The sequence below is a fragment of the Hyperolius riggenbachi genome, chromosome 4, assembly GCF_040937935.1.
Source record: "Hyperolius riggenbachi isolate aHypRig1 chromosome 4, aHypRig1.pri, whole genome shotgun sequence".
Taxonomy (NCBI): domain Eukaryota; kingdom Metazoa; phylum Chordata; class Amphibia; order Anura; family Hyperoliidae; genus Hyperolius; species Hyperolius riggenbachi.
Window position 1 is genome coordinate 267,302,255 of NC_090649.1, and position 18,232 is coordinate 267,320,486.

The 18,232-nt window shown below is 44.0% G+C and overlaps 1 protein-coding gene across 3 annotated transcripts in view; it reads right to left on the reverse strand.

Moving 5' to 3' along the window:
- HACE1 (HECT domain and ankyrin repeat containing E3 ubiquitin protein ligase 1) overlaps window positions 1-18,232 on the reverse strand; it is a 187,641-nt gene that overhangs the window by 166,176 nt on the left and 3,233 nt on the right. For all 3 annotated transcript variants that reach the window (XM_068231230.1, XM_068231229.1, XM_068231228.1), the window contains exons 2-4: window positions 15,926-15,980; window positions 11,826-11,915; window positions 16-120 (exon numbers count right to left, since the gene is read on the reverse strand). In XM_068231230.1, the coding sequence (XP_068087331.1) occupies window positions 16-120; window positions 11,826-11,915; window positions 15,926-15,980 (250 nt within the window). The remainder of the gene's footprint in view (window positions 1-15; window positions 121-11,825; window positions 11,916-15,925; window positions 15,981-18,232) is intronic.

Consider the following 18,232-nt stretch of genomic DNA (forward strand, 5'->3'; position numbering starts at 1 on the left):
ATCATAAAAACATACCCATTGCGAGCTGCCAAATGAAGAGGTGTGCATCCTGAAATATCTTGGTAATTTGGATTGGCTCCTCTCTTTAAAAGCAGCACCAAGCATTCTACAGATCCACAGCTGAAGAGAAAAACAAGAACACCACAGTAAAATGCAGGAAGATTAAACAAAACAATATGAGCCATTCCTCATCTTCAAGTCATGTCAGACCCAGATAGGAATAAACAGAGGGCACTTGAGCAGCCCACATTTTCACTTGTGATGAAGCTAATTTCACAAAGTCAGAATACATTAATTTTAATTAACCATGAATACTTACCTTTAAAAAAATTGGTCCCATGCCAATATCCTCGGAAATGTCCCACATCAATATCCTCTGTTACCTTGATTGAAGATCTCCGCACACCCGTCGTCACACAATCACCTCTCTGCCACAGCTAATAAGTATAGCTAGAGCAAAAGCATCTTTAAATTTGGCTCCAAGGCACCCCATTGGTCTATTAACAGACCAATGGGAATCTTGAGGATTCCCGTTGGTCTGTTAATAGACCAATATGGAGCCTTGGAGCCAAATTTAAAGAGGCGAAGAAGAGCCCCTTGTCCATGAATTGGACAAGGGCTCTGGGGAAGAGGGGGAGGCTTGGCTGCCATTCTCCCCCAGAGCCCCTCCATACCGTGGACCATGCGGGCTGGTATAGTTCAGGATGTGAAGCCCCACTGGGGGGGGGGGGGGCAACGCATTCTAGCTATCCCAGGATGCATGGGGGGCAAGGGTTTAAGAGGCTTAGGATGGGGGACCCCATGTCTTTTTTTTTGTTTGTTTAATTTCCCACACTCTGAACAAAAACTTTTTTTTAAAATACCGTATATACTCAAGTACAAGTCTAGAAATTTAGATCTAATTGACTTAATAAAAGTATAGGGGTAGACTTATATACGAGTCACGGACAACACTAAGCACACTGAGTAATGTGTGTACTAATAGTGACATTCCCATTTGCAGCAATTTACTCTTTGGTAAGTGACACTTTGAGGAAAGGAAATGCCAAGAAAACACAGGCCTGAAAGTCCTGGCTACAACAATTAACAAGGAAAGGGGCAGGCGGGGAAATATTAGGCTGCATAAAAGGGAGTGAATAATTGCAGCACTTGGGGGCCTGGAGGAGGTATTGGCTGCACATAGGGACAGGAGCGGTTATTGGCTGCAATACTGTATGCAGTGCAGTCATTAACCCCTCCTGAACCCCAAGTGCAGCCAATAACATTGCTTGGTAGACATATACTTGAGTCAATAAAAAATTCCAGCTTAAGAGGGTTGAATATTGGAGTCCACTTATACACAAGGTCGACTTGTATTCGAGTATATATGGTAAGTAAAGTTGTCAGGGATCCTTATACAGCCATATTTCGGCTGTTTTGCAATCCCTGGCCAAAACGCTGCCACTTCCACAGGGTTTCCAGGGTGACCGTACGCACCCCTGGAAACCCCGTCATGAAATTCACTGCTCTTTATTTTGATGAATGCAAAATTACACTACCGTTAGGTCTGCTACATTATCTGTCATTTACCGCATTTAAATGTATACTTTTTTCTTATCGTAGCTTTAAACTAAATTTTCTCCAAAACCATAAGGCAGGGGTTCTCAAACTGGGTGCCGCGGCACCCTGGTGTGCCTCAAGCACTTGCCAGGGGTGCCTCAGAAGTCATCTCCATCCGTTGGGGGTGATGCTAAATAAAGCCACCAAGGGTGCCCTCACACCCAAAAAACTTTGAGAACCACTGCCAAAAGGTCTTTTTGAAAAATGTTTCCTCTTGTTCCCACTGTCCTCCCTAACATACACTGCACATTAGGCGTTTCTAGCACGTACAGTGTCTTTGCTATTAATCGCTAGATCGGCAGTCATTGACTTTAATATAAAAAAGTGCGAACGCAAACTTTTGACAAGAAAATGTGCGTTAAATGCAAATGGCGAACAGCCCAAGTTCACCAGGAACTGTCAGTACTGTTTGGGCCATCTCTACTACTGTATAAGGCAGACATATCAGTGTACTTCTAAACTAAAGAATATTCTGTATAATATGGTTGGCCACTGCCTGCTGTTTCATGTACAACTTTTTTCATGCTATCATCCCACTGAATGTTCTGATTCTGAAATTAATGAACTATAGATAATCACAGCCATGTTTGGGAGAAGAAGTACTGCATGTGTTTCACACCCTGAGGTCCATCAGTAAGGCCCTGTGCTGGCCTATCCAGATTTTAAAGGACAACTGACCTGAGAGGGATATAAAAGCTGCCATATTTTTTTCCATTTTAAAATTATACCAGTTGCCTGGCTTCCTGCTGATCTTTCATGCATCAGTGGTGTCTGAATCACACCTGAAACATGCATGCAGCAAATGCAGTAAAACTTAAAGGAACACCATAGCAAAAAAAGAAGTAAGCAGGAAAATCTGAAGGAACTGACATGTCCATCTCCTCATGGGGGATTCTCAGGGTTTTCTTTGTTTTCAGAAGCATTTCTTAAATGGTAGTTGCTAAGTCTAAATGCCAAAATAGTAAGATACCAGCCATCCTCCTTACTCACTTGCACACTATTGTGGCAGTTAGAATTTGCAACTGTCGTACAGGAAAGGCTTTTGAGAAAAGTAAAACCCTGAGAATCCCCATGAGGAGATGGACTAATCCAAAACATGTGAGTTGTGTCAAATTTTAACTGCTTACATTTTTTGCTGTAATGGTCCCTTAAGTCAAACATCTGCTCTGCATTCTTGTTCAGAGTCTATGACTAAAAGTATTAAAGGCAGAGGATCAACAGGACAGCCAGGCAATGTGCATTGTTTAAAAGGAAACAAATATGGCAGTCTTCATATCCCTCTCAGGTCAGTTATCCTTTAAATCCAGCGCTGCGTAATATGTTTGCGCTTTATAAATACAACAAATAAATAAATAAAATAGTTTCCCCATCAAGTGACCTTATAGACGAGACAATCCATGCATATGGATTTACTGTTATTCTCTGAAACAGAAGTGTTCAACTGTCACAAAGAAACTTCTCCACCAATTACAGGCTGGAGCTGCTAGTCTACATTTCAACCGGAAAAAAAAAGAAACATTTGCAGAGTGTTCGACTTGCCCAAATTCTGAAGTGATTATACTGACTAGTAATAGAACACTGGTGTCATCATTCATTTCATTATGTTTATAGGCGATAACAAAACAAGTTTTTGTCATACTTTCAAATGTAGTACAAGCTTTCACTAAATGCTATTCCTATGGTCACAGCACACATGCTACCCATTAATATAACTCTCTAATGCTGTTTCTAAAAATTAGAGTGCACTCTTCAAAATAAAGGGGAAGAAAATCTTGTTCTTGTCTACATTTCCATATAAGCACCTGGCGTCATAGCTGACACCTTATTCATAGTCTGAACAGCAGCTGACAACAGAGAATAGGCAAGCAGTGTAAACTAAAAATAAACCTCTCAGGTATGCGTCAAGCACAACCAGTTTTTCAAGAAAGCTGTACTGTTGTGTTCATGGATGGAATTTCACCCTAGATCTCTGCTTTTGTTGAGTAAAAGTTTCAGTTTGGCTCTATAAATTGCAAGGATTAAAGAGGACCATTGGTGAAAAAAAATAAGCCTGTGCAAGAGTCTGCAATGTAAGGCTTTCTATTACTGCTGCATGGAGTGTTAAGGCTCATACACACATCAGACTATAGTCTTTGGAAACTGAAAGATCACAGACCAATTTTACCACCCTTCATGTAGTATGAGAGCCATCCTCTACACAGTCTTTTCTATGGAGCTGAACTCCACATCAGAAAAAAATCTTTGCAAGATGCTGCACACACAGATGCTGTACAGACACAAAAGATCAGTATCTGCAAAAGATCTGTTCCTGCCAAAAATCCAATCCTGCAAATTGCAATGATAGTCTATGAGATATGCAGATCATCATACACACATGATTTAACTGACATTCATCTGCAGATCAAGCAATCATCCGCAGATCTGAAAATCCATCCTGGTGGATCTGATCTGCAGATGAATGTCAGTTAAATCATGTGTGTCTGATGCTGCAATTTTGGAGGGAGGGGGAGTGCGGAAGGGGGAGCGTGGAAGGGGGGCCCCTAGGTGAGGGAGGGGGGGGGAACATAGACCTGACTGCTGCCTACCTAACTGGGGACACCTGTGACCTGCCTACCTAAACGGGGGGGGGGGGGGGGGGGCTCCAGGTGAGGGATGGGGGTCCCTCTGTGCCCACTGCACCCCCTTTCAGCATTAGGGCCCCCACTAACTGGGGACCTGCCTGCCTTTGTGGGGATATCTGCCGCCAATTTAATTGTATTTTGTGGGGATATCTGCTACCAATCTAATTGCATTTTGTGGGGCTGCCACCAATCTGATTGTATTTTGTTTGGAAAAATGCCGCCAATTTGATTGCATTTTGTGGGAATATCTGCCGCCAATCTATTTGCATTTTGTGGGGATATCTGCCGCCAATCTAATTGCATTTTGTGGGGATATCTGCCGCCAATCTAATTGCATTTTGTGGGGATATCTGCCACCAATCTGATTGTATTTTGTTGAGAAATCTGCCGCCAATTTGATTGCATTTTGTGGGGATATCTGCCGCCAATCTAATTGTATTTTGTGGGCATATTTGCCGCCAATCTAATTGCGTTGTGGGGATATCTGCCACCAATCTATTTGCATTTTGTGGGGATATCTTCCACCAATCTGATTGTATTTTGTTGAGAAATCTGCCGCCAATTTGATTGCATTTTGTGGGGATATCTGCCGCCAATTAAATTGTATTTTGTGGGGATATCGGCTGCCAAACAGATTGTATTTTGTGGGGATATCTGCTACCAATCTGATTGCATTTTGTGGGGATATCTGCCACCAATCTGATTGTATTTTGTGGGGATATCTGCCACCAATCTGATTGTATTTTGTTGGGAAATCTGCCGCCAATTTGATTGCATTTTGTGGGGAATCTGCCGCCAATCTGATTGCATTTTGTCTGAAAATCTGCTGCCATTTGACTACTTGATAAGTTATCATGAGGCATGTAACTACTTGATTATTTTATCTAAAATGTATCTGGTCAGACCTAATCTCTGTGAATAACACCACTACTTATTTTGTGTGTTGTTTTTTTTAAAGTCTGCCCAAGACTCATTAGGATCACGCCGATGTTCCAGTGCGTGGTGACGCCCATTTATTTTTGCTGCGGCGCGCTGCATGTGGACATATCCCTATTGGAGACTGTCCTCAGAAGTGCTTACAATCTATTCCCTACCATAAAATCATGCAAAATTTCGGGAGTACATGTGTATGTGAGCCCAAAATGGGGGGGGGGGGGGGGGGGAGGGAGGGGGCCTTAGTGTCCCAGTCCGACCCTGCAAGCACTAAACACATTGCACTTCTGTGTGGCATGACACTTGGCACAAATGGCTCCACTCAGTTAAACTAAATGGAGACACAATCTCACTGCACAGGAAGGCATTTCAGGCCAAAGTAGGTAACTGGGGTACCTGCATGCAGCTGGTAAAAGGGGCACCGCATAGACAGCAATGTTAATTGTGGCTATAGGGGCGCCCCAGTGCATAATGTGGGTGCCGACAGGCTGTTAACTGCATAGTTTAAAGTAAAAAAAACTCAGCTGCATGACCACAACTTATCACAATGTTGATACACTTCCACCACTAACTGAAACACATTGGCCTCAATTTACTAAGACCATGCTGGAGATAATAAGGCAAGAGAAAACTTACCTCCACACAGTGAGAGAGTTATCTTATCTCTTCATTCCTTAAGTTACCTCCTCTGTAGTTAAGTTACCTCCTCTGTAGTTATTTTCACACGCAGTTAAAGAACAGCCTGTCTTTAACTTTAGAATTTGAGTTATTTTAAGGATCGAAGAGTTAACTTAACCACTTGAGGACCACAGTCTTTTCGCCCCTTAACCTCTCTGGCGTTCTGATTCCCCAGGATTTCCGTGCAAAAAGTGGTTCAATTAATTTCCAATAATTTTCAACCTTTTTTTTGCAATCAATTTTTTTAAAATATTGAATTCAATACAGGTATTGAATTAAAAAAAAAAAAAAAAGTGTTTGCAGTGAGATGTTGTTGATGCTGTGTGACCCTGGTGTCATCAACGCCGATCGGCGGGGGATATGTCATAGTTGAGGGAGAAGCAAAATCCGTACACGGACATGGAAGATGGCGCTGGGGAAGCTATCAGACGTACGCGACGAGGGATCAGCACGCCAATGGTGAGTATAAGACCCAGATGTGAAGCCAGGTGTATAGGGAGCCACATGTAGCCAGATGTCAGGGTAGCCAGGAGTGTAGCCAGATGTCAGGGTAGCCAGGAGTGATGTCACCAAGTCTCGTAATGTAACTGTAAAGAGACGGGACTTTGCGATGGAGGAAGAAGTGTTGCGCTGTAGAGGGCCCCCGGATGAGTAGTTCTATTTGCTCAAAGGGCTTAGACGGAAGTAGGGGGAAGCGAGGATGGGGGGGGGGGGGGGAGGGGTAGAGGCCACCCGCACGCCGCACAGAAGGGGGATCCCCCATCCAAAAATACTGCCGCACAGAAGGGGGATCCCCCCGCCCGCAGAGGGGGATCCCTCATCCAAAAATACCGCCGCACAGAAGGAGGATCCCTCCGCCCGCAGAGTGGGACCCCCAATCCAAAAATACCGCCGCACAGAAGGGGGATCCCCCCGCCCGCAGAGTGGGATCCCCCATCCAAAAATACTGTCGCACAGAAGGGGGATCCCCCCACCAGCTGAGCTCGTCCGGAACATTTCTAGCAAGTTTCCTTTGGACAATCTCAGATCGTCCAGAACACTAGGCAGGTTAAGGACCAGAGCCTTTTTTTCCATTCAGACCACTGCAGCTTTCACGGTTTATTGCTCGGTCATACAACCTACCACCTAAATGAATTTTACCTCCTTTTCTTGTCACTAATACAGCTGTCTTTTGGTGCTATTTGATTGCGAGTTTTAGTTTTTATTATATTTATCAAAAAACACATGAATTTTGTCAAAAAAATGATTTTTTTTTTTTATTTCTGTGCTGACATTTTTCAAATAAAGTAAAATTTCTGTATACATTTTTGTCCAAATTTATTGTGCTACATGTCTTTGATAAAAAAAAAAAATCCATTCAGTGTATATTTATTGGTTTGGGTAAAAGTTATAGTGTTTACAAACTATGGTGCCAAAAGTGAATTTTCCCATTTTGAAGCATCTCTGACTTTTCTGAGCACCTGTCAGGTTTCATGAGGTGCTAAAATTCGAGGATAGTATAAATACCCCCCAAATGACCCCATTTTGGAAACAAGATATCCCAAAGTATTCACTGAGAGGCATGGTGAGTTCATAGAAGATTTAATTTTTTGTCACAAGTTAGCGGAAAATGACACTTTATGACAACAAAAAAAAAAGTTTCCATTTCTTCTAACTTGCGACAAAAAAAATGACATCTGCCACGGACTCACTATGCTCCTCTCTGAATACCTTGAAGTGTCTACTTTCCAAAATGGGGTCATTTGTGGGGTGTGTTTACTGTCCTGGCATTTTGGGGGGTGCCTAATTGTAAGCACCCCTGTAAAGCCTAAAGGTGCTCATTGGACTTTGGGCCCCTTAGCGCAGTTAGGCTGCAAAACAATGCCACACATGTGGTATTGCCGTACTCAGGAGAAGTAGTATAAGGTGTTTTGGGGTGTATTTTTACACATACCCATGCTGAGTGGGAGAAATCTCTGTAAATGACAATTTATTTATTTTTTTTTGTTTACACACAATTGTCCATTTACAGAGATATTTCTCCCACTCAGCATGGTTATGTGTAAAAAATACACCCCAAAACACATTATACTACTTCTCCTGAGCACGGCGATACCACATGTGTGGCACTTTTTTGCACCCTAACTGTGCTAAGGGGCCCAAAGTCCAATGAGTACCTTTAAGATTTCACAGGTCATTTTGAGAAATTTAGTTTCAAGACTCCTCCTCACGGTTTAGGCCCCCTAAAATGCCAGGGCAGTATAGGAACCCCACTAATTACCCCATTTTAGAAAGAAGACACCCCAAGGTGTTCCGTTAGGAGTATGGTGAGTTCATAGAAGATTTTATTTTTTGTCACAAGTTAGCGGAAATTGATTTTAATTGTTTTTTTTCACAAAGTGTAATTTTCCTCTAATTTGTGACAAAAATAAAATCTTCTATGAACTCGTCATACACCTAACAGAATACCTTGGGGTGTCTTCTTTCTAAAATGGGGTCAATTGTGGGGTTCCTATACTGCCCTGGCATTTTAGGGGCCCTAAACCCTGAGGAGTAGTCTTGAAACCAAATGTCTCAAAATGCCCTGTGAAATCCTAAAGGTGCTCATTGAACTTTGGGCCCCTTAGCGCACTTAGGCTGCAAAAAAGTGCCACACATGTGGTACTGCCGTGCTCAGAAGAAGTAGTATAATGTGTTTTGTGGTGTATTTTTACATATACCCATGCTGGGTGGGAGAAATATCTCTGTAAATGACAAATTTTTGATATTTTTTTTTTTTTTTTACACACAATTGTCCATTTACAGAGAGATGTCTCCCACCCAGCATGTAAAAATACACCCCAAAACACATTATACTACTTCTCCTGAGTACGGCAATACCACATGTGTGACATTTTTTTTTGCAGCCTAGGTGCGCTAAGGGGTCCAACGTCCTATTCACAGGCCATTTTGAGGCATTTGTTTTCTAGACTACTCCTTACAGTTTGGGGCCCCTAAAATGCCAGGGCAGTATAGGAACCCCACAAGTGACCCCATTTTAGAAAGGAGACACCCTAAGGTATTCTGTTAGGTGTATGGTGAGTTCATAGAAGATTTTATTTTTTGTCACAAGTTAGTGAAAAATGACACTTTGTGAAAAAAACTATAAAAATCAATTTCCGCTAACTTTTGACAAAAAATAAAATCTTCTATGAACTCGTCATACACCTAACAGAACACCTTGGGGTGTCTTTTTTCTAAAATGGGGTCACTTGTGGGGTTCCTATACTGCCCTGGCATTTTAGGGGCCCTAAACCCTGAGGAGTAGTCTTGAAACCAAATGTCTCAAAATGCCCTGTGAAATCCTAAAGGTGCTCATTGAACTTTGGGCCCCTTAGCGCACTTAGGCTGCAAAAAAGTGCCACACATGTGGTACTGCCGTGCTCAGAAGAAGTAGTATAATGTGTTTTGTGGTGTATTTTTACATATACCCATGCTGGGTGGGAGAAATATCTCTGTAAATGACAAATTTTTGATATTTTTTTTTTTTTTTTTACACACAATTGTCCATTTACAGAGAGATGTCTCCCACCCAGCATGTAAAAATACACCCCAAAACACATTATACTACTTCTCCTGAGTACGGCAATACCACATGTGTGACATTTTTTTTTGCAGCCTAGGTGCGCTAAGGGGTCCAACGTCCTATTCACAGGCCATTTTGAGGCATTTGTTTTCTAGACTACTCCTTACAGTTTGGGGCCCCTAAAATGCCAGGGCAGTATAGGAACCCCACAAGTGACCCCATTTTAGAAAGGAGACACCCTAAGGTATTCTGTTAGGTGTATGGTGAGTTCATAGAAGATTTTATTTTTTGTCACAAGTTAGTGAAAAATGACACTTTGTGAAAAAAACTATAAAAATCAATTTCCGCTAACTTTTGACAAAAAATAAAATCTTCTATGAACTCGTCATACACCTAACAGAACACCTTGGGGTGTCTTTTTTCTAAAATGGGGTCACTTGTGGGGTTCCTATACTGCCCTGGCATTTTACGGGCCCAAAACCGTGAGTAGTCTGGAAACCAAATGCCTCAAAATGACTGTTCAGGGGTATAAGCATCTGCAAATTTTGATGACAGGTGGTCTATGAGGGGGCGAATTTTGTGGAACCGGTCATAAGCAAGGTGGCCTCTTAGATGACAGGTTGTATTGGGCCTGATCTGATGGATAGGAGTGCTAGGTGGGTGACAGGAGGTGATTGATGGGTGTCTCAGGGGGTGGTAAGAGGGGAAAATAGATGCAATCAATGCACTGGGGAGGTGATCGGAAGGGGGGGTCTGAGGGTTTGGCTGAGTGATCAGGAGCCCACACGGGGCAAATTAGGGCCTGATCTGATGGGTAGGTGTGCTAGGGGGTGACAGGAGGTGATTGATGGGTGTCTCAAGGTGTGATTAGAGGGGGGAATAGATGCAAGCAATGCACTGGCGAGGTGATCAGGGCTGGGGTCTGAGGGCGTTCTGAGGGTGTGGGCGGGTGATTGGGTGCCCCAGGGGCAGATAGGGGTCTAATCTGATGGGTAGCAGTGACAGGTGGTGACAGGGGGTGATTGATTGGTAATTAGTGGGCGTTTAGAGGAGAGAACAGATGTAAACAATGCACTTGGGAGGTGATCTGGCGTCGGGTCTGCGGGCGATCTGATGGTGTAGGTGGGTGATCAGATTGCCCGCAAGGGGCAGGTTAGGGGCTGATTGATGGGTGGCAGTGACAGGGGGTGATTGATGGGTGATTGACAGGTGATCAGTGGGTTATTACAGGGAAGAACAGATGTAAATAATGCACTGGCGAATTGATAAGGGGGGTCTGAGGGCAATCTAAGCGTGTGGGCGGGTGATTGGGTGCCCGCAAGGGGCAGATTAGGGTCTAATCTGATGGGTAACAGTGACAGGTGGTGATAGGGTGTGATTGATGGGTGATTGATAGGTAATTAGTGGGTGTTTAGAGGAGAGAACAGATGTAAACAATGCACTTGGGAGGTGATCTGACGTCGGATCTGCGGGCAATCTAATGGTGTGGGTGGGTGATCAGATTGCCCGCAAGGGGTAGGTTAGGGGCTGATTGATGGGTGGCAGTGACAGGGGGTGATTGATAGGTGATTGACAGGTGATCAGTGGGTTAATACAGGGAGGATAGATGCATACAGTACACGGGGGGGGGGGGTGTCTGGGGAGAATCTGAGGGGTGGGGGGGTGATCAGGAGTCCCCAGGGGGCAGTTTAAGGTATTAAAAAAAAAATAGCTTTGACAGATAGTGACAGGGAGTGATTGATGTGTGATTAGGGGGGTTATTGGGTTCAAACAGTGGTCTGGGGGGAGGGCGGGGGGGGGGGGGGTCTGAGGGGTGCTGTGGGCGATCAGGGGGCAGGGGGGGGCAGATCAGTGTGTTTGGGTGCAGACTAAGGTAGCTGCAGCCTGCCCTGGTGGTCCCTCGGACACTGGGACCACCAGGGCAGGAGGCAGCCTGTATAATACGCTTTGTATACATTACAAAGCATATTATACGCTTGGTGTGCGGCGATCTGTGAGCTAGTAACCCGCCGGCGCTTCCGAACGAATGACGCGATCACCACATAGCCACGCCCGCCGCTGCCGATGGGCGTATTGCGGTCGTTTGGGCCCAGCCCTTGCCGCCGCCCATCAGCTGGGGGAGGTCCTGAAGTGGTTAAAGACAGAAGAGTTAACTTTAGGTTTGCCTGAGGTAAAATGTTTCCTGAATACTACATGCCTCATCACCATGGGGATAACTATAGAAACGTTATTAAAGACAGGAGATAAGCTTAGTGAATTGAGGCCAATTTCTGTTAACCAAATAAATCTGAGTACGGTAGTTAGAGGGCCTCCTGCAATGTATAAATAAGAAAAAGATTAGCTTACTGAAGATTAAGATATTAAAATGACCAGAAACTTTCTGCTTGACATTTTGTTGTGAAAGAAAGAAAGAAAAAAAAAAAACAAAACAAAACAAAACAACAACTTACTTGGCAGCAATATGCAGCAAACTTCGCTTTACTCTCCCAAATGCATAGTTGACATCAAACTTAGAATTGGAAAGCAACTCCGAAACAGACCTTTAAAAAGGAATGATAATACATTTAAAAGATCTAATGGACCACACTTCTCATTCTAATACAGTTAAAAAAACATATACAGGTTAAAAGGGATACTTAAGTTAAAAAAAAAAAAAAAAAAAAAAAAAAAAAAAAAAGATGATGATTTTTCCTCACCTGGGGCATCCCTCAGCCCCCTGAAGCTGTATGGTGCCCTCGCAGCCTCGCTCCGATCCTCCTGTCCCCGGCTACTTCCGGGTTCGGCGACAGCTGCCGACAGGCTGGGAACGTGAGTGATTCTCCGCGTTCCCAGCCGCTCTATCACCCTCTATGCTGCTATAACGTATAACATAGCAGCATAGAGGGTGATAGAGCGGCTGGGAACGCGGAGAATCACTCGCACTCCCGGCCTGTCGGCGGCTGACGCCGAGCCCGGAAGTAGCCGCCGGCGGGGACAGGAGGATCGGAGCGAGGCTGCGAGGGCACCATACAGCTTCAGGGGGCTGAGATATGCCCCAGGTGACTAAAAATCATTTTTTTTTTACTTAAGCATCCCTTTAAGTGGGCCCTGATTTTAAAGGAAGTGGATGTTTTCAGTAACTGCCTATAGAGCGCGTCCTAGTGGCTGCAGCTCTGGCGCTTTGAGTCCGCCAGGAGAAAAGCACAATATTGTCTGTCTTTTTAACAGCTCCCCCACCTTCCTTCCAGCTTTTAACTGTAATATGTTGGTTGATTTTGTTACTACTCTTAACATGGTTATTACAAATAAGCCTGAGTCTGAGTACCTACAGTACATATACACTCTGAGAGGGTGCATCCTTTTAAGAGTAGCTCATGCAATTACACGGTGATGCTCCTGAACAGTGTATTCAGCAGAAATACATTATAGCTTTCAAAATGAATGATATATACGAACTTTATGACTATTTGGGGCACAGAACTGGTCAAAGAGTGTATGGTTAGTTTTGGAAGAGGAAAAATGTGTAAGATATAAAAAAGGGATGAGTGCTCAAAAAAATATATCTCTGTTCTGCCTAAATCGGGACAGAAACAGAGCATTTGAATATGCGGGGGTGCAGCAGACTGGGTTAACTTGCAAAGCAGGTCATTTTTGTGAACACTCTTCCGCGCACTGCACCTGACCTGGGCGCCACCATAGACATAATGTTATTATGTCTATGGCCGCGCAGCAGTGTAATTTGGGTGCCATCGATCACTGGACCCCAAATTACATCTCCCTTTGTGTTGCTACGACTTGGAGGTTGAATAGTAATTAACACCGGGCAGAATTTGTGCGACAGCAGGATGAACCGCCATACAGCTAACCCTGAGCCAAAGTGACCAGGCGGTGAGAATTCACATACGCTCCAGGTCATGTCCCATGTCTCCGATACTACCTCCATCACAGCCGGAGAGATGGAAGGTGACATGGGGTGCTGCGGCCAGAGACAAGGGTGAGGTAACCCCTCTGCTTTGGCCCACATATTCAAATGCTCTGTTCTGGATCAGGCATAACAGACATTTGCTTTTGAGCACTCATTACTAGACATAAAGAGAATTTTTAACCATGCATATAGGAGAATTAGGTAGATATGATACCTCAGACTGCATGGTTACATTATGTCACAGGGTGACAGGGTAACAATAAACCTCATCCAGAAGCATAATCCTAACCACAACGTTACCATCATTGGCATTGCTGTGATGATGGCCAACAGCTCTTATAGAGGAATGATCAAAAAGGTTGAATGTGGAAATGCAGTAAAAGGAGGTACAGAAAAGATTCAGGTGCAATAAGGTATGCAATAGGACTGAGAGCTGTTTTCTAAGCAACAGTGTCACCTGGTCTGTGCTGCTAGGCCGTTATCTAAGCAGCAGTGTCACCTGGTCTGTGCTGCTAGGCCGTTATCTAAGCAGCAGTGTCACCTGGTCTGTGCTGCTAGGTCGTTATCTAAGCAGCAGTGTCACCTGGTCTGTGCTGCCAGGCCAGTGTCTAAGCAGCAGTGTCACCTGGTCTGTGCTGCTAGGCCGTTATCTAAGCAGCAGTGTCACCTGGTCTGTGCTGCTAGGCCAGTGTCTAAGCAGCAGTGTCACCTGGTCTGTGCTGCTAGGCCAGTGTCTAAGCAGCAGTGTCACCTGGTCTGTGCTGCTAGGCCGGTGTCTAAGCAGCAGTGTCACCTGGTCTGTGCTGCTAGGCCGTTATCTAGGCAGCAGTGTCACCTGGTCTGTGCTGGTAGGCCGTTATCTAGGCAGCAGTGTCACCTGGTCTGTGCTGCTAGGCCGTTATCTAGGCAGCAGTGTCACCTGGTCTGTGCTGCTAGGCCGTTATCTAGGCAGCAGTGTCACCTGGTCTGTGCTGCTAGGCCGTTATCTAAGCAGCAGTGTCACCTGGTCTGTGCTGCTAGGCCATTATCTAGGCAGCAGTGTCACCTGGTCTGTGCTGCTAGGCCGTTATCTAAGCAGCAGTGTCACTTGGTCTGTGCTGCTAGGCCGTTATCTAAGCAGCAGTGTCACTTGGTCTGTGCTGCTAGGCCGTTATCTAAGCAGCAGTGTCACTTGGTCTGTGCTGCTAGGCCGTTTTCTAAGCAGCAGTGTCACTTGGTCTGTGCTGCTAGGCTGTTATCTAAGCAGACATGCCACCTGGTCTGTGCTTCTTGGCTGTAACCTAAGCAACAGTGTCACCCGGAATTCTGGAATGATACCATTGAATCAATAGCAGCAGTGCATGTGACAAAGTCTTTGTACTTCTCCTCTGCCATGAGAGATTTGTGGCCCAAATTTGATCTAAAGGGGCTGACTAGCTCTTAGCAGCAGCCATGTGTTGGACATTAGTGCTGAACTGGAAATTTGTCTGACATTGGTGCTAAACTGGAAAGTGCCGATGTTGGACATAGTCCAAAACAGGATTGCAAAGGGTTAAGACCTCACCTGAAAATGTTTTTTTCTTTGTAAAACTGTTCTCCACATGGAACATCTATCCAATTATTATTATACCTCTCCTTGTCTTTAACTATAATAGATTGATAATGTTAAAATACAATCTCTACCAGGGCTATGGAGTCGGAGTTGGAGTCGGAGTCGGGGCAATTTTGGGCACCCGGAGCCGGAGTTGGAGTCGGAGTCGTGGTTTCAGAAACTGAGGAGTCGGAGTCGGGAGTCGGAGTCGCATGATTTTTGTACAAAATCCACAGCTCTGTTAAGTATTAGACTAAGGAGTCGGAGTCGAGGAGTCAGAGTCTGAGCAATTTTGAGTACCCGGAGTCGGAGTTGGAGTCTGAGTCGTGGTTTCAGAAACTGAGGAGTCGGTGTCGGAAGATTTTTGTACCGACTCCACAGCCCTGATCTCTACACTCTGTCAGCATTTTAAAATTCTGAGGTACATCATCTCCTGTCTCAATCTTGAACTACAGAAACTGAGCATTTGATGAGAATAAACTTGGCTGCCTTGTCACACAGTTTGAAACTAGAAAAATGGTCTGTGTGAAATGAATATGAAATCACCAGGTGAATGAATATGCAATCACCAATTAGGTGATAAATAAGTCATGTATGTGAAGTTTTGTGAACACAGCCCAATGTTTTCATTTGGGATTGTTATTGTTGACACTAGGGATAATTACAGATGTGCAAATTGTTCCATGTTGATGCAAATTTATGCACATTTTTATGCAGATGTATACAGTTTGAAAATGGACCAATGAATTTAAACCCAGGTTTAAATTCATTGGTCCTTTTTCAAGCTGCATATATTTGCAATCTCATTGATCATCCCTAGTCACCATCCCAACTGAAGGGACTGCATGTCACTTCTCATCCCTGTGGCAAGTACCAACACAGTAAGTGAAACAAAAATTTCAAAATCGTCAACAAATGTGAAGTTAGGGATGAATTTCTAAAGAGGCTCACTTATTCCATTAACAACTGTCAAAATAGGATTTAGTCTCCTTTTAGGGACCCTTTTAACCTCTTTCCACGTATCCCCAGTTGAAAATGAATACAAGGTGACTTGTTAAAATAATACAACTACATACCGATGTTGGTCTGCCATCACCATAGGCATCAAGGTGTAAACAGCGGTTTCATTATCTAAAAACAATACAACAATTTATATGTAACAAAACATCTGTACAAGTACTACAGGAATTGTCAGCAAAGCAGATAAAGTAATGCTCATGCACACTGGATAGGATTAGGACATTTTCTGTTAACAAGACAAAACGCTTTTACTGGCTAAATTTGTATATTTATGGATGCAAGAGTTAGGAAATATTTACTTGCGCTCATGCACTGACCGGGGACCTACAAATAAGGATAAGCTCTTGCGAAAAGTGAGAATGTCCTGCACACTGCAGGAGGTGAAAGCGAGATCTGCAGGGATTAACTCACCTTACCCCACCTGCATTCTGATGCGGTCTATGGTGCATCCCATTGGCACTGAATGCAGAAGTGTAAGCCAATGCAAAGCACCATAGACTGCATCGGAATGCAGGTGACGGCCAGTTGCGTGAATTCCCGCAGGTCTTTCTCTCAACTCTTGCACAATGCAGGACAGTCTCGCTTTTTGCAAGAGCATTCTTGCTCATCCCAACCCTGCAAGCACTCAACATGGGCAGTGGAGAGTTGTCCATCTCAGGAAAATCTGAGCATAGCCACAGCAATACTCGCAAATGTTGAAAGTCAGTTTCTTGTAACCAGGTAACCACACTACATGTTTTAACCACTTCTCAACCGCAGGGTTTTTCACCTAAAAACCACAGCAATTTTAACATTTCAGGGAGGCAAAGGTTAATGGGCTTAATGGGGGTATAATTTATTAAAAAAAAACCTCACTGATGCTGATCACTCACTAATGCTGTGTTAGTTATGAGATCCTCTCACAAGATCTCAGTAACTGTAACAGCATAGTGACTGTTGCAATGTTTACACACATTCTGAATGAATGAGCACTGTCATTGGCTTTCGCAGTGCTTATTCAAACTTGCAAGCACTTTTATTGGCTTTGTGAACACATGTTCACATCAGCCAATCACGGACCAGCGGGTGCCCGACGCGTACGCGCATCCGCATGCACGCGAACACGGATGCGATCGCACACAGCAGGAAAATAAACAGGAGTTGCCTATCTACGCCCCTGTGACTCAGGTGAATTTTAAAGGGGCGTAGATAAGCGTGGCAGAGGTTGCTAAGTGGTTAAGCACTGACAGGTGTAAAATTACAAATGCTGCTATTTTGGTTGCATTAAATTGCAGCTAAAAGGTGTACAGTAAAGGCAATTTAAAGAGAATCAAAAGCATTAAAGGAAAAGAAAAATAACGACAACAGAACAACAGCCTCCTGGGATTACCGCGTTGATACTCGATAATTCCCGTCTGGCAGTAGGTCAAGCAGGAAATGATACTCGCTTTCTGTAGCTGAATCAATGACGTGCGCAGAAGTGTATTTCTAAAATACGCTACTGCGTATGCATATGCATGATGTTAATTGATCGCCATTTTTTTTTGGGGGGGGGGGGATTTTAAGTCACCACGTCATTAATTAGTGTTCCCCTTTAAAAAATAATGATGCTACATGCATCATTTACCCTAAAAAACGATTTAGAAGCAATTTAAAGGTCACTTCCGGTTTTCTATCCGGATAGCCGGATCCGCCGGATACTGAGGTCGGATATCCGATTCGGATCACAAAATTTTGAAATCGGATATCCGACCCGGATCGGATATCTAGGTATCCGGATTTGAATTTTGAAAAGGGGTATCCGAGCAGTACTGGTGAGGTGCGATAAAAACCCCTAACACACCGCACTAGTGTGAAAGGCCCCTTAGCAGACTTATAAACTGATACGACCTTCTTTCTGGAGGACTCAGACAGCTCTTTACATCTCACTGTGGTGTTCACTCTCACCTCAACTGTCAGGAGCACACCAAACTACATGTCTGAGGTTTAAATAGCGCAAACCTCCTTCCAAATGCTGAGTAATGATGTCCTAATCATGCACCAGATGTGATACACATGTAATAAATGGAAGGGCCCATTCACAGTTGGGTGATTACCGGGCGTTTACCGCTAATCGCCGGTGATCACTAGAGCTTTTTAAAGCGCAAGCGCAATGTTAACTATATGGCACTGATCTCACTGCCACAATCACAAGCGATCTCCAGTAATTCGCAATTAGCACTAGACGCAAAACACTGTTCATGCAGCATTTTTTAGAGCAATCACAATGTATTTCAATCATGAACACTCAAAAAACATGAAAATGTCCAGTGATTTTTATGCATTAAATGCGTAAAAACCACCGGCGCAAAACGCTATTGCTAATCACTAGCATTTTGCGTTTG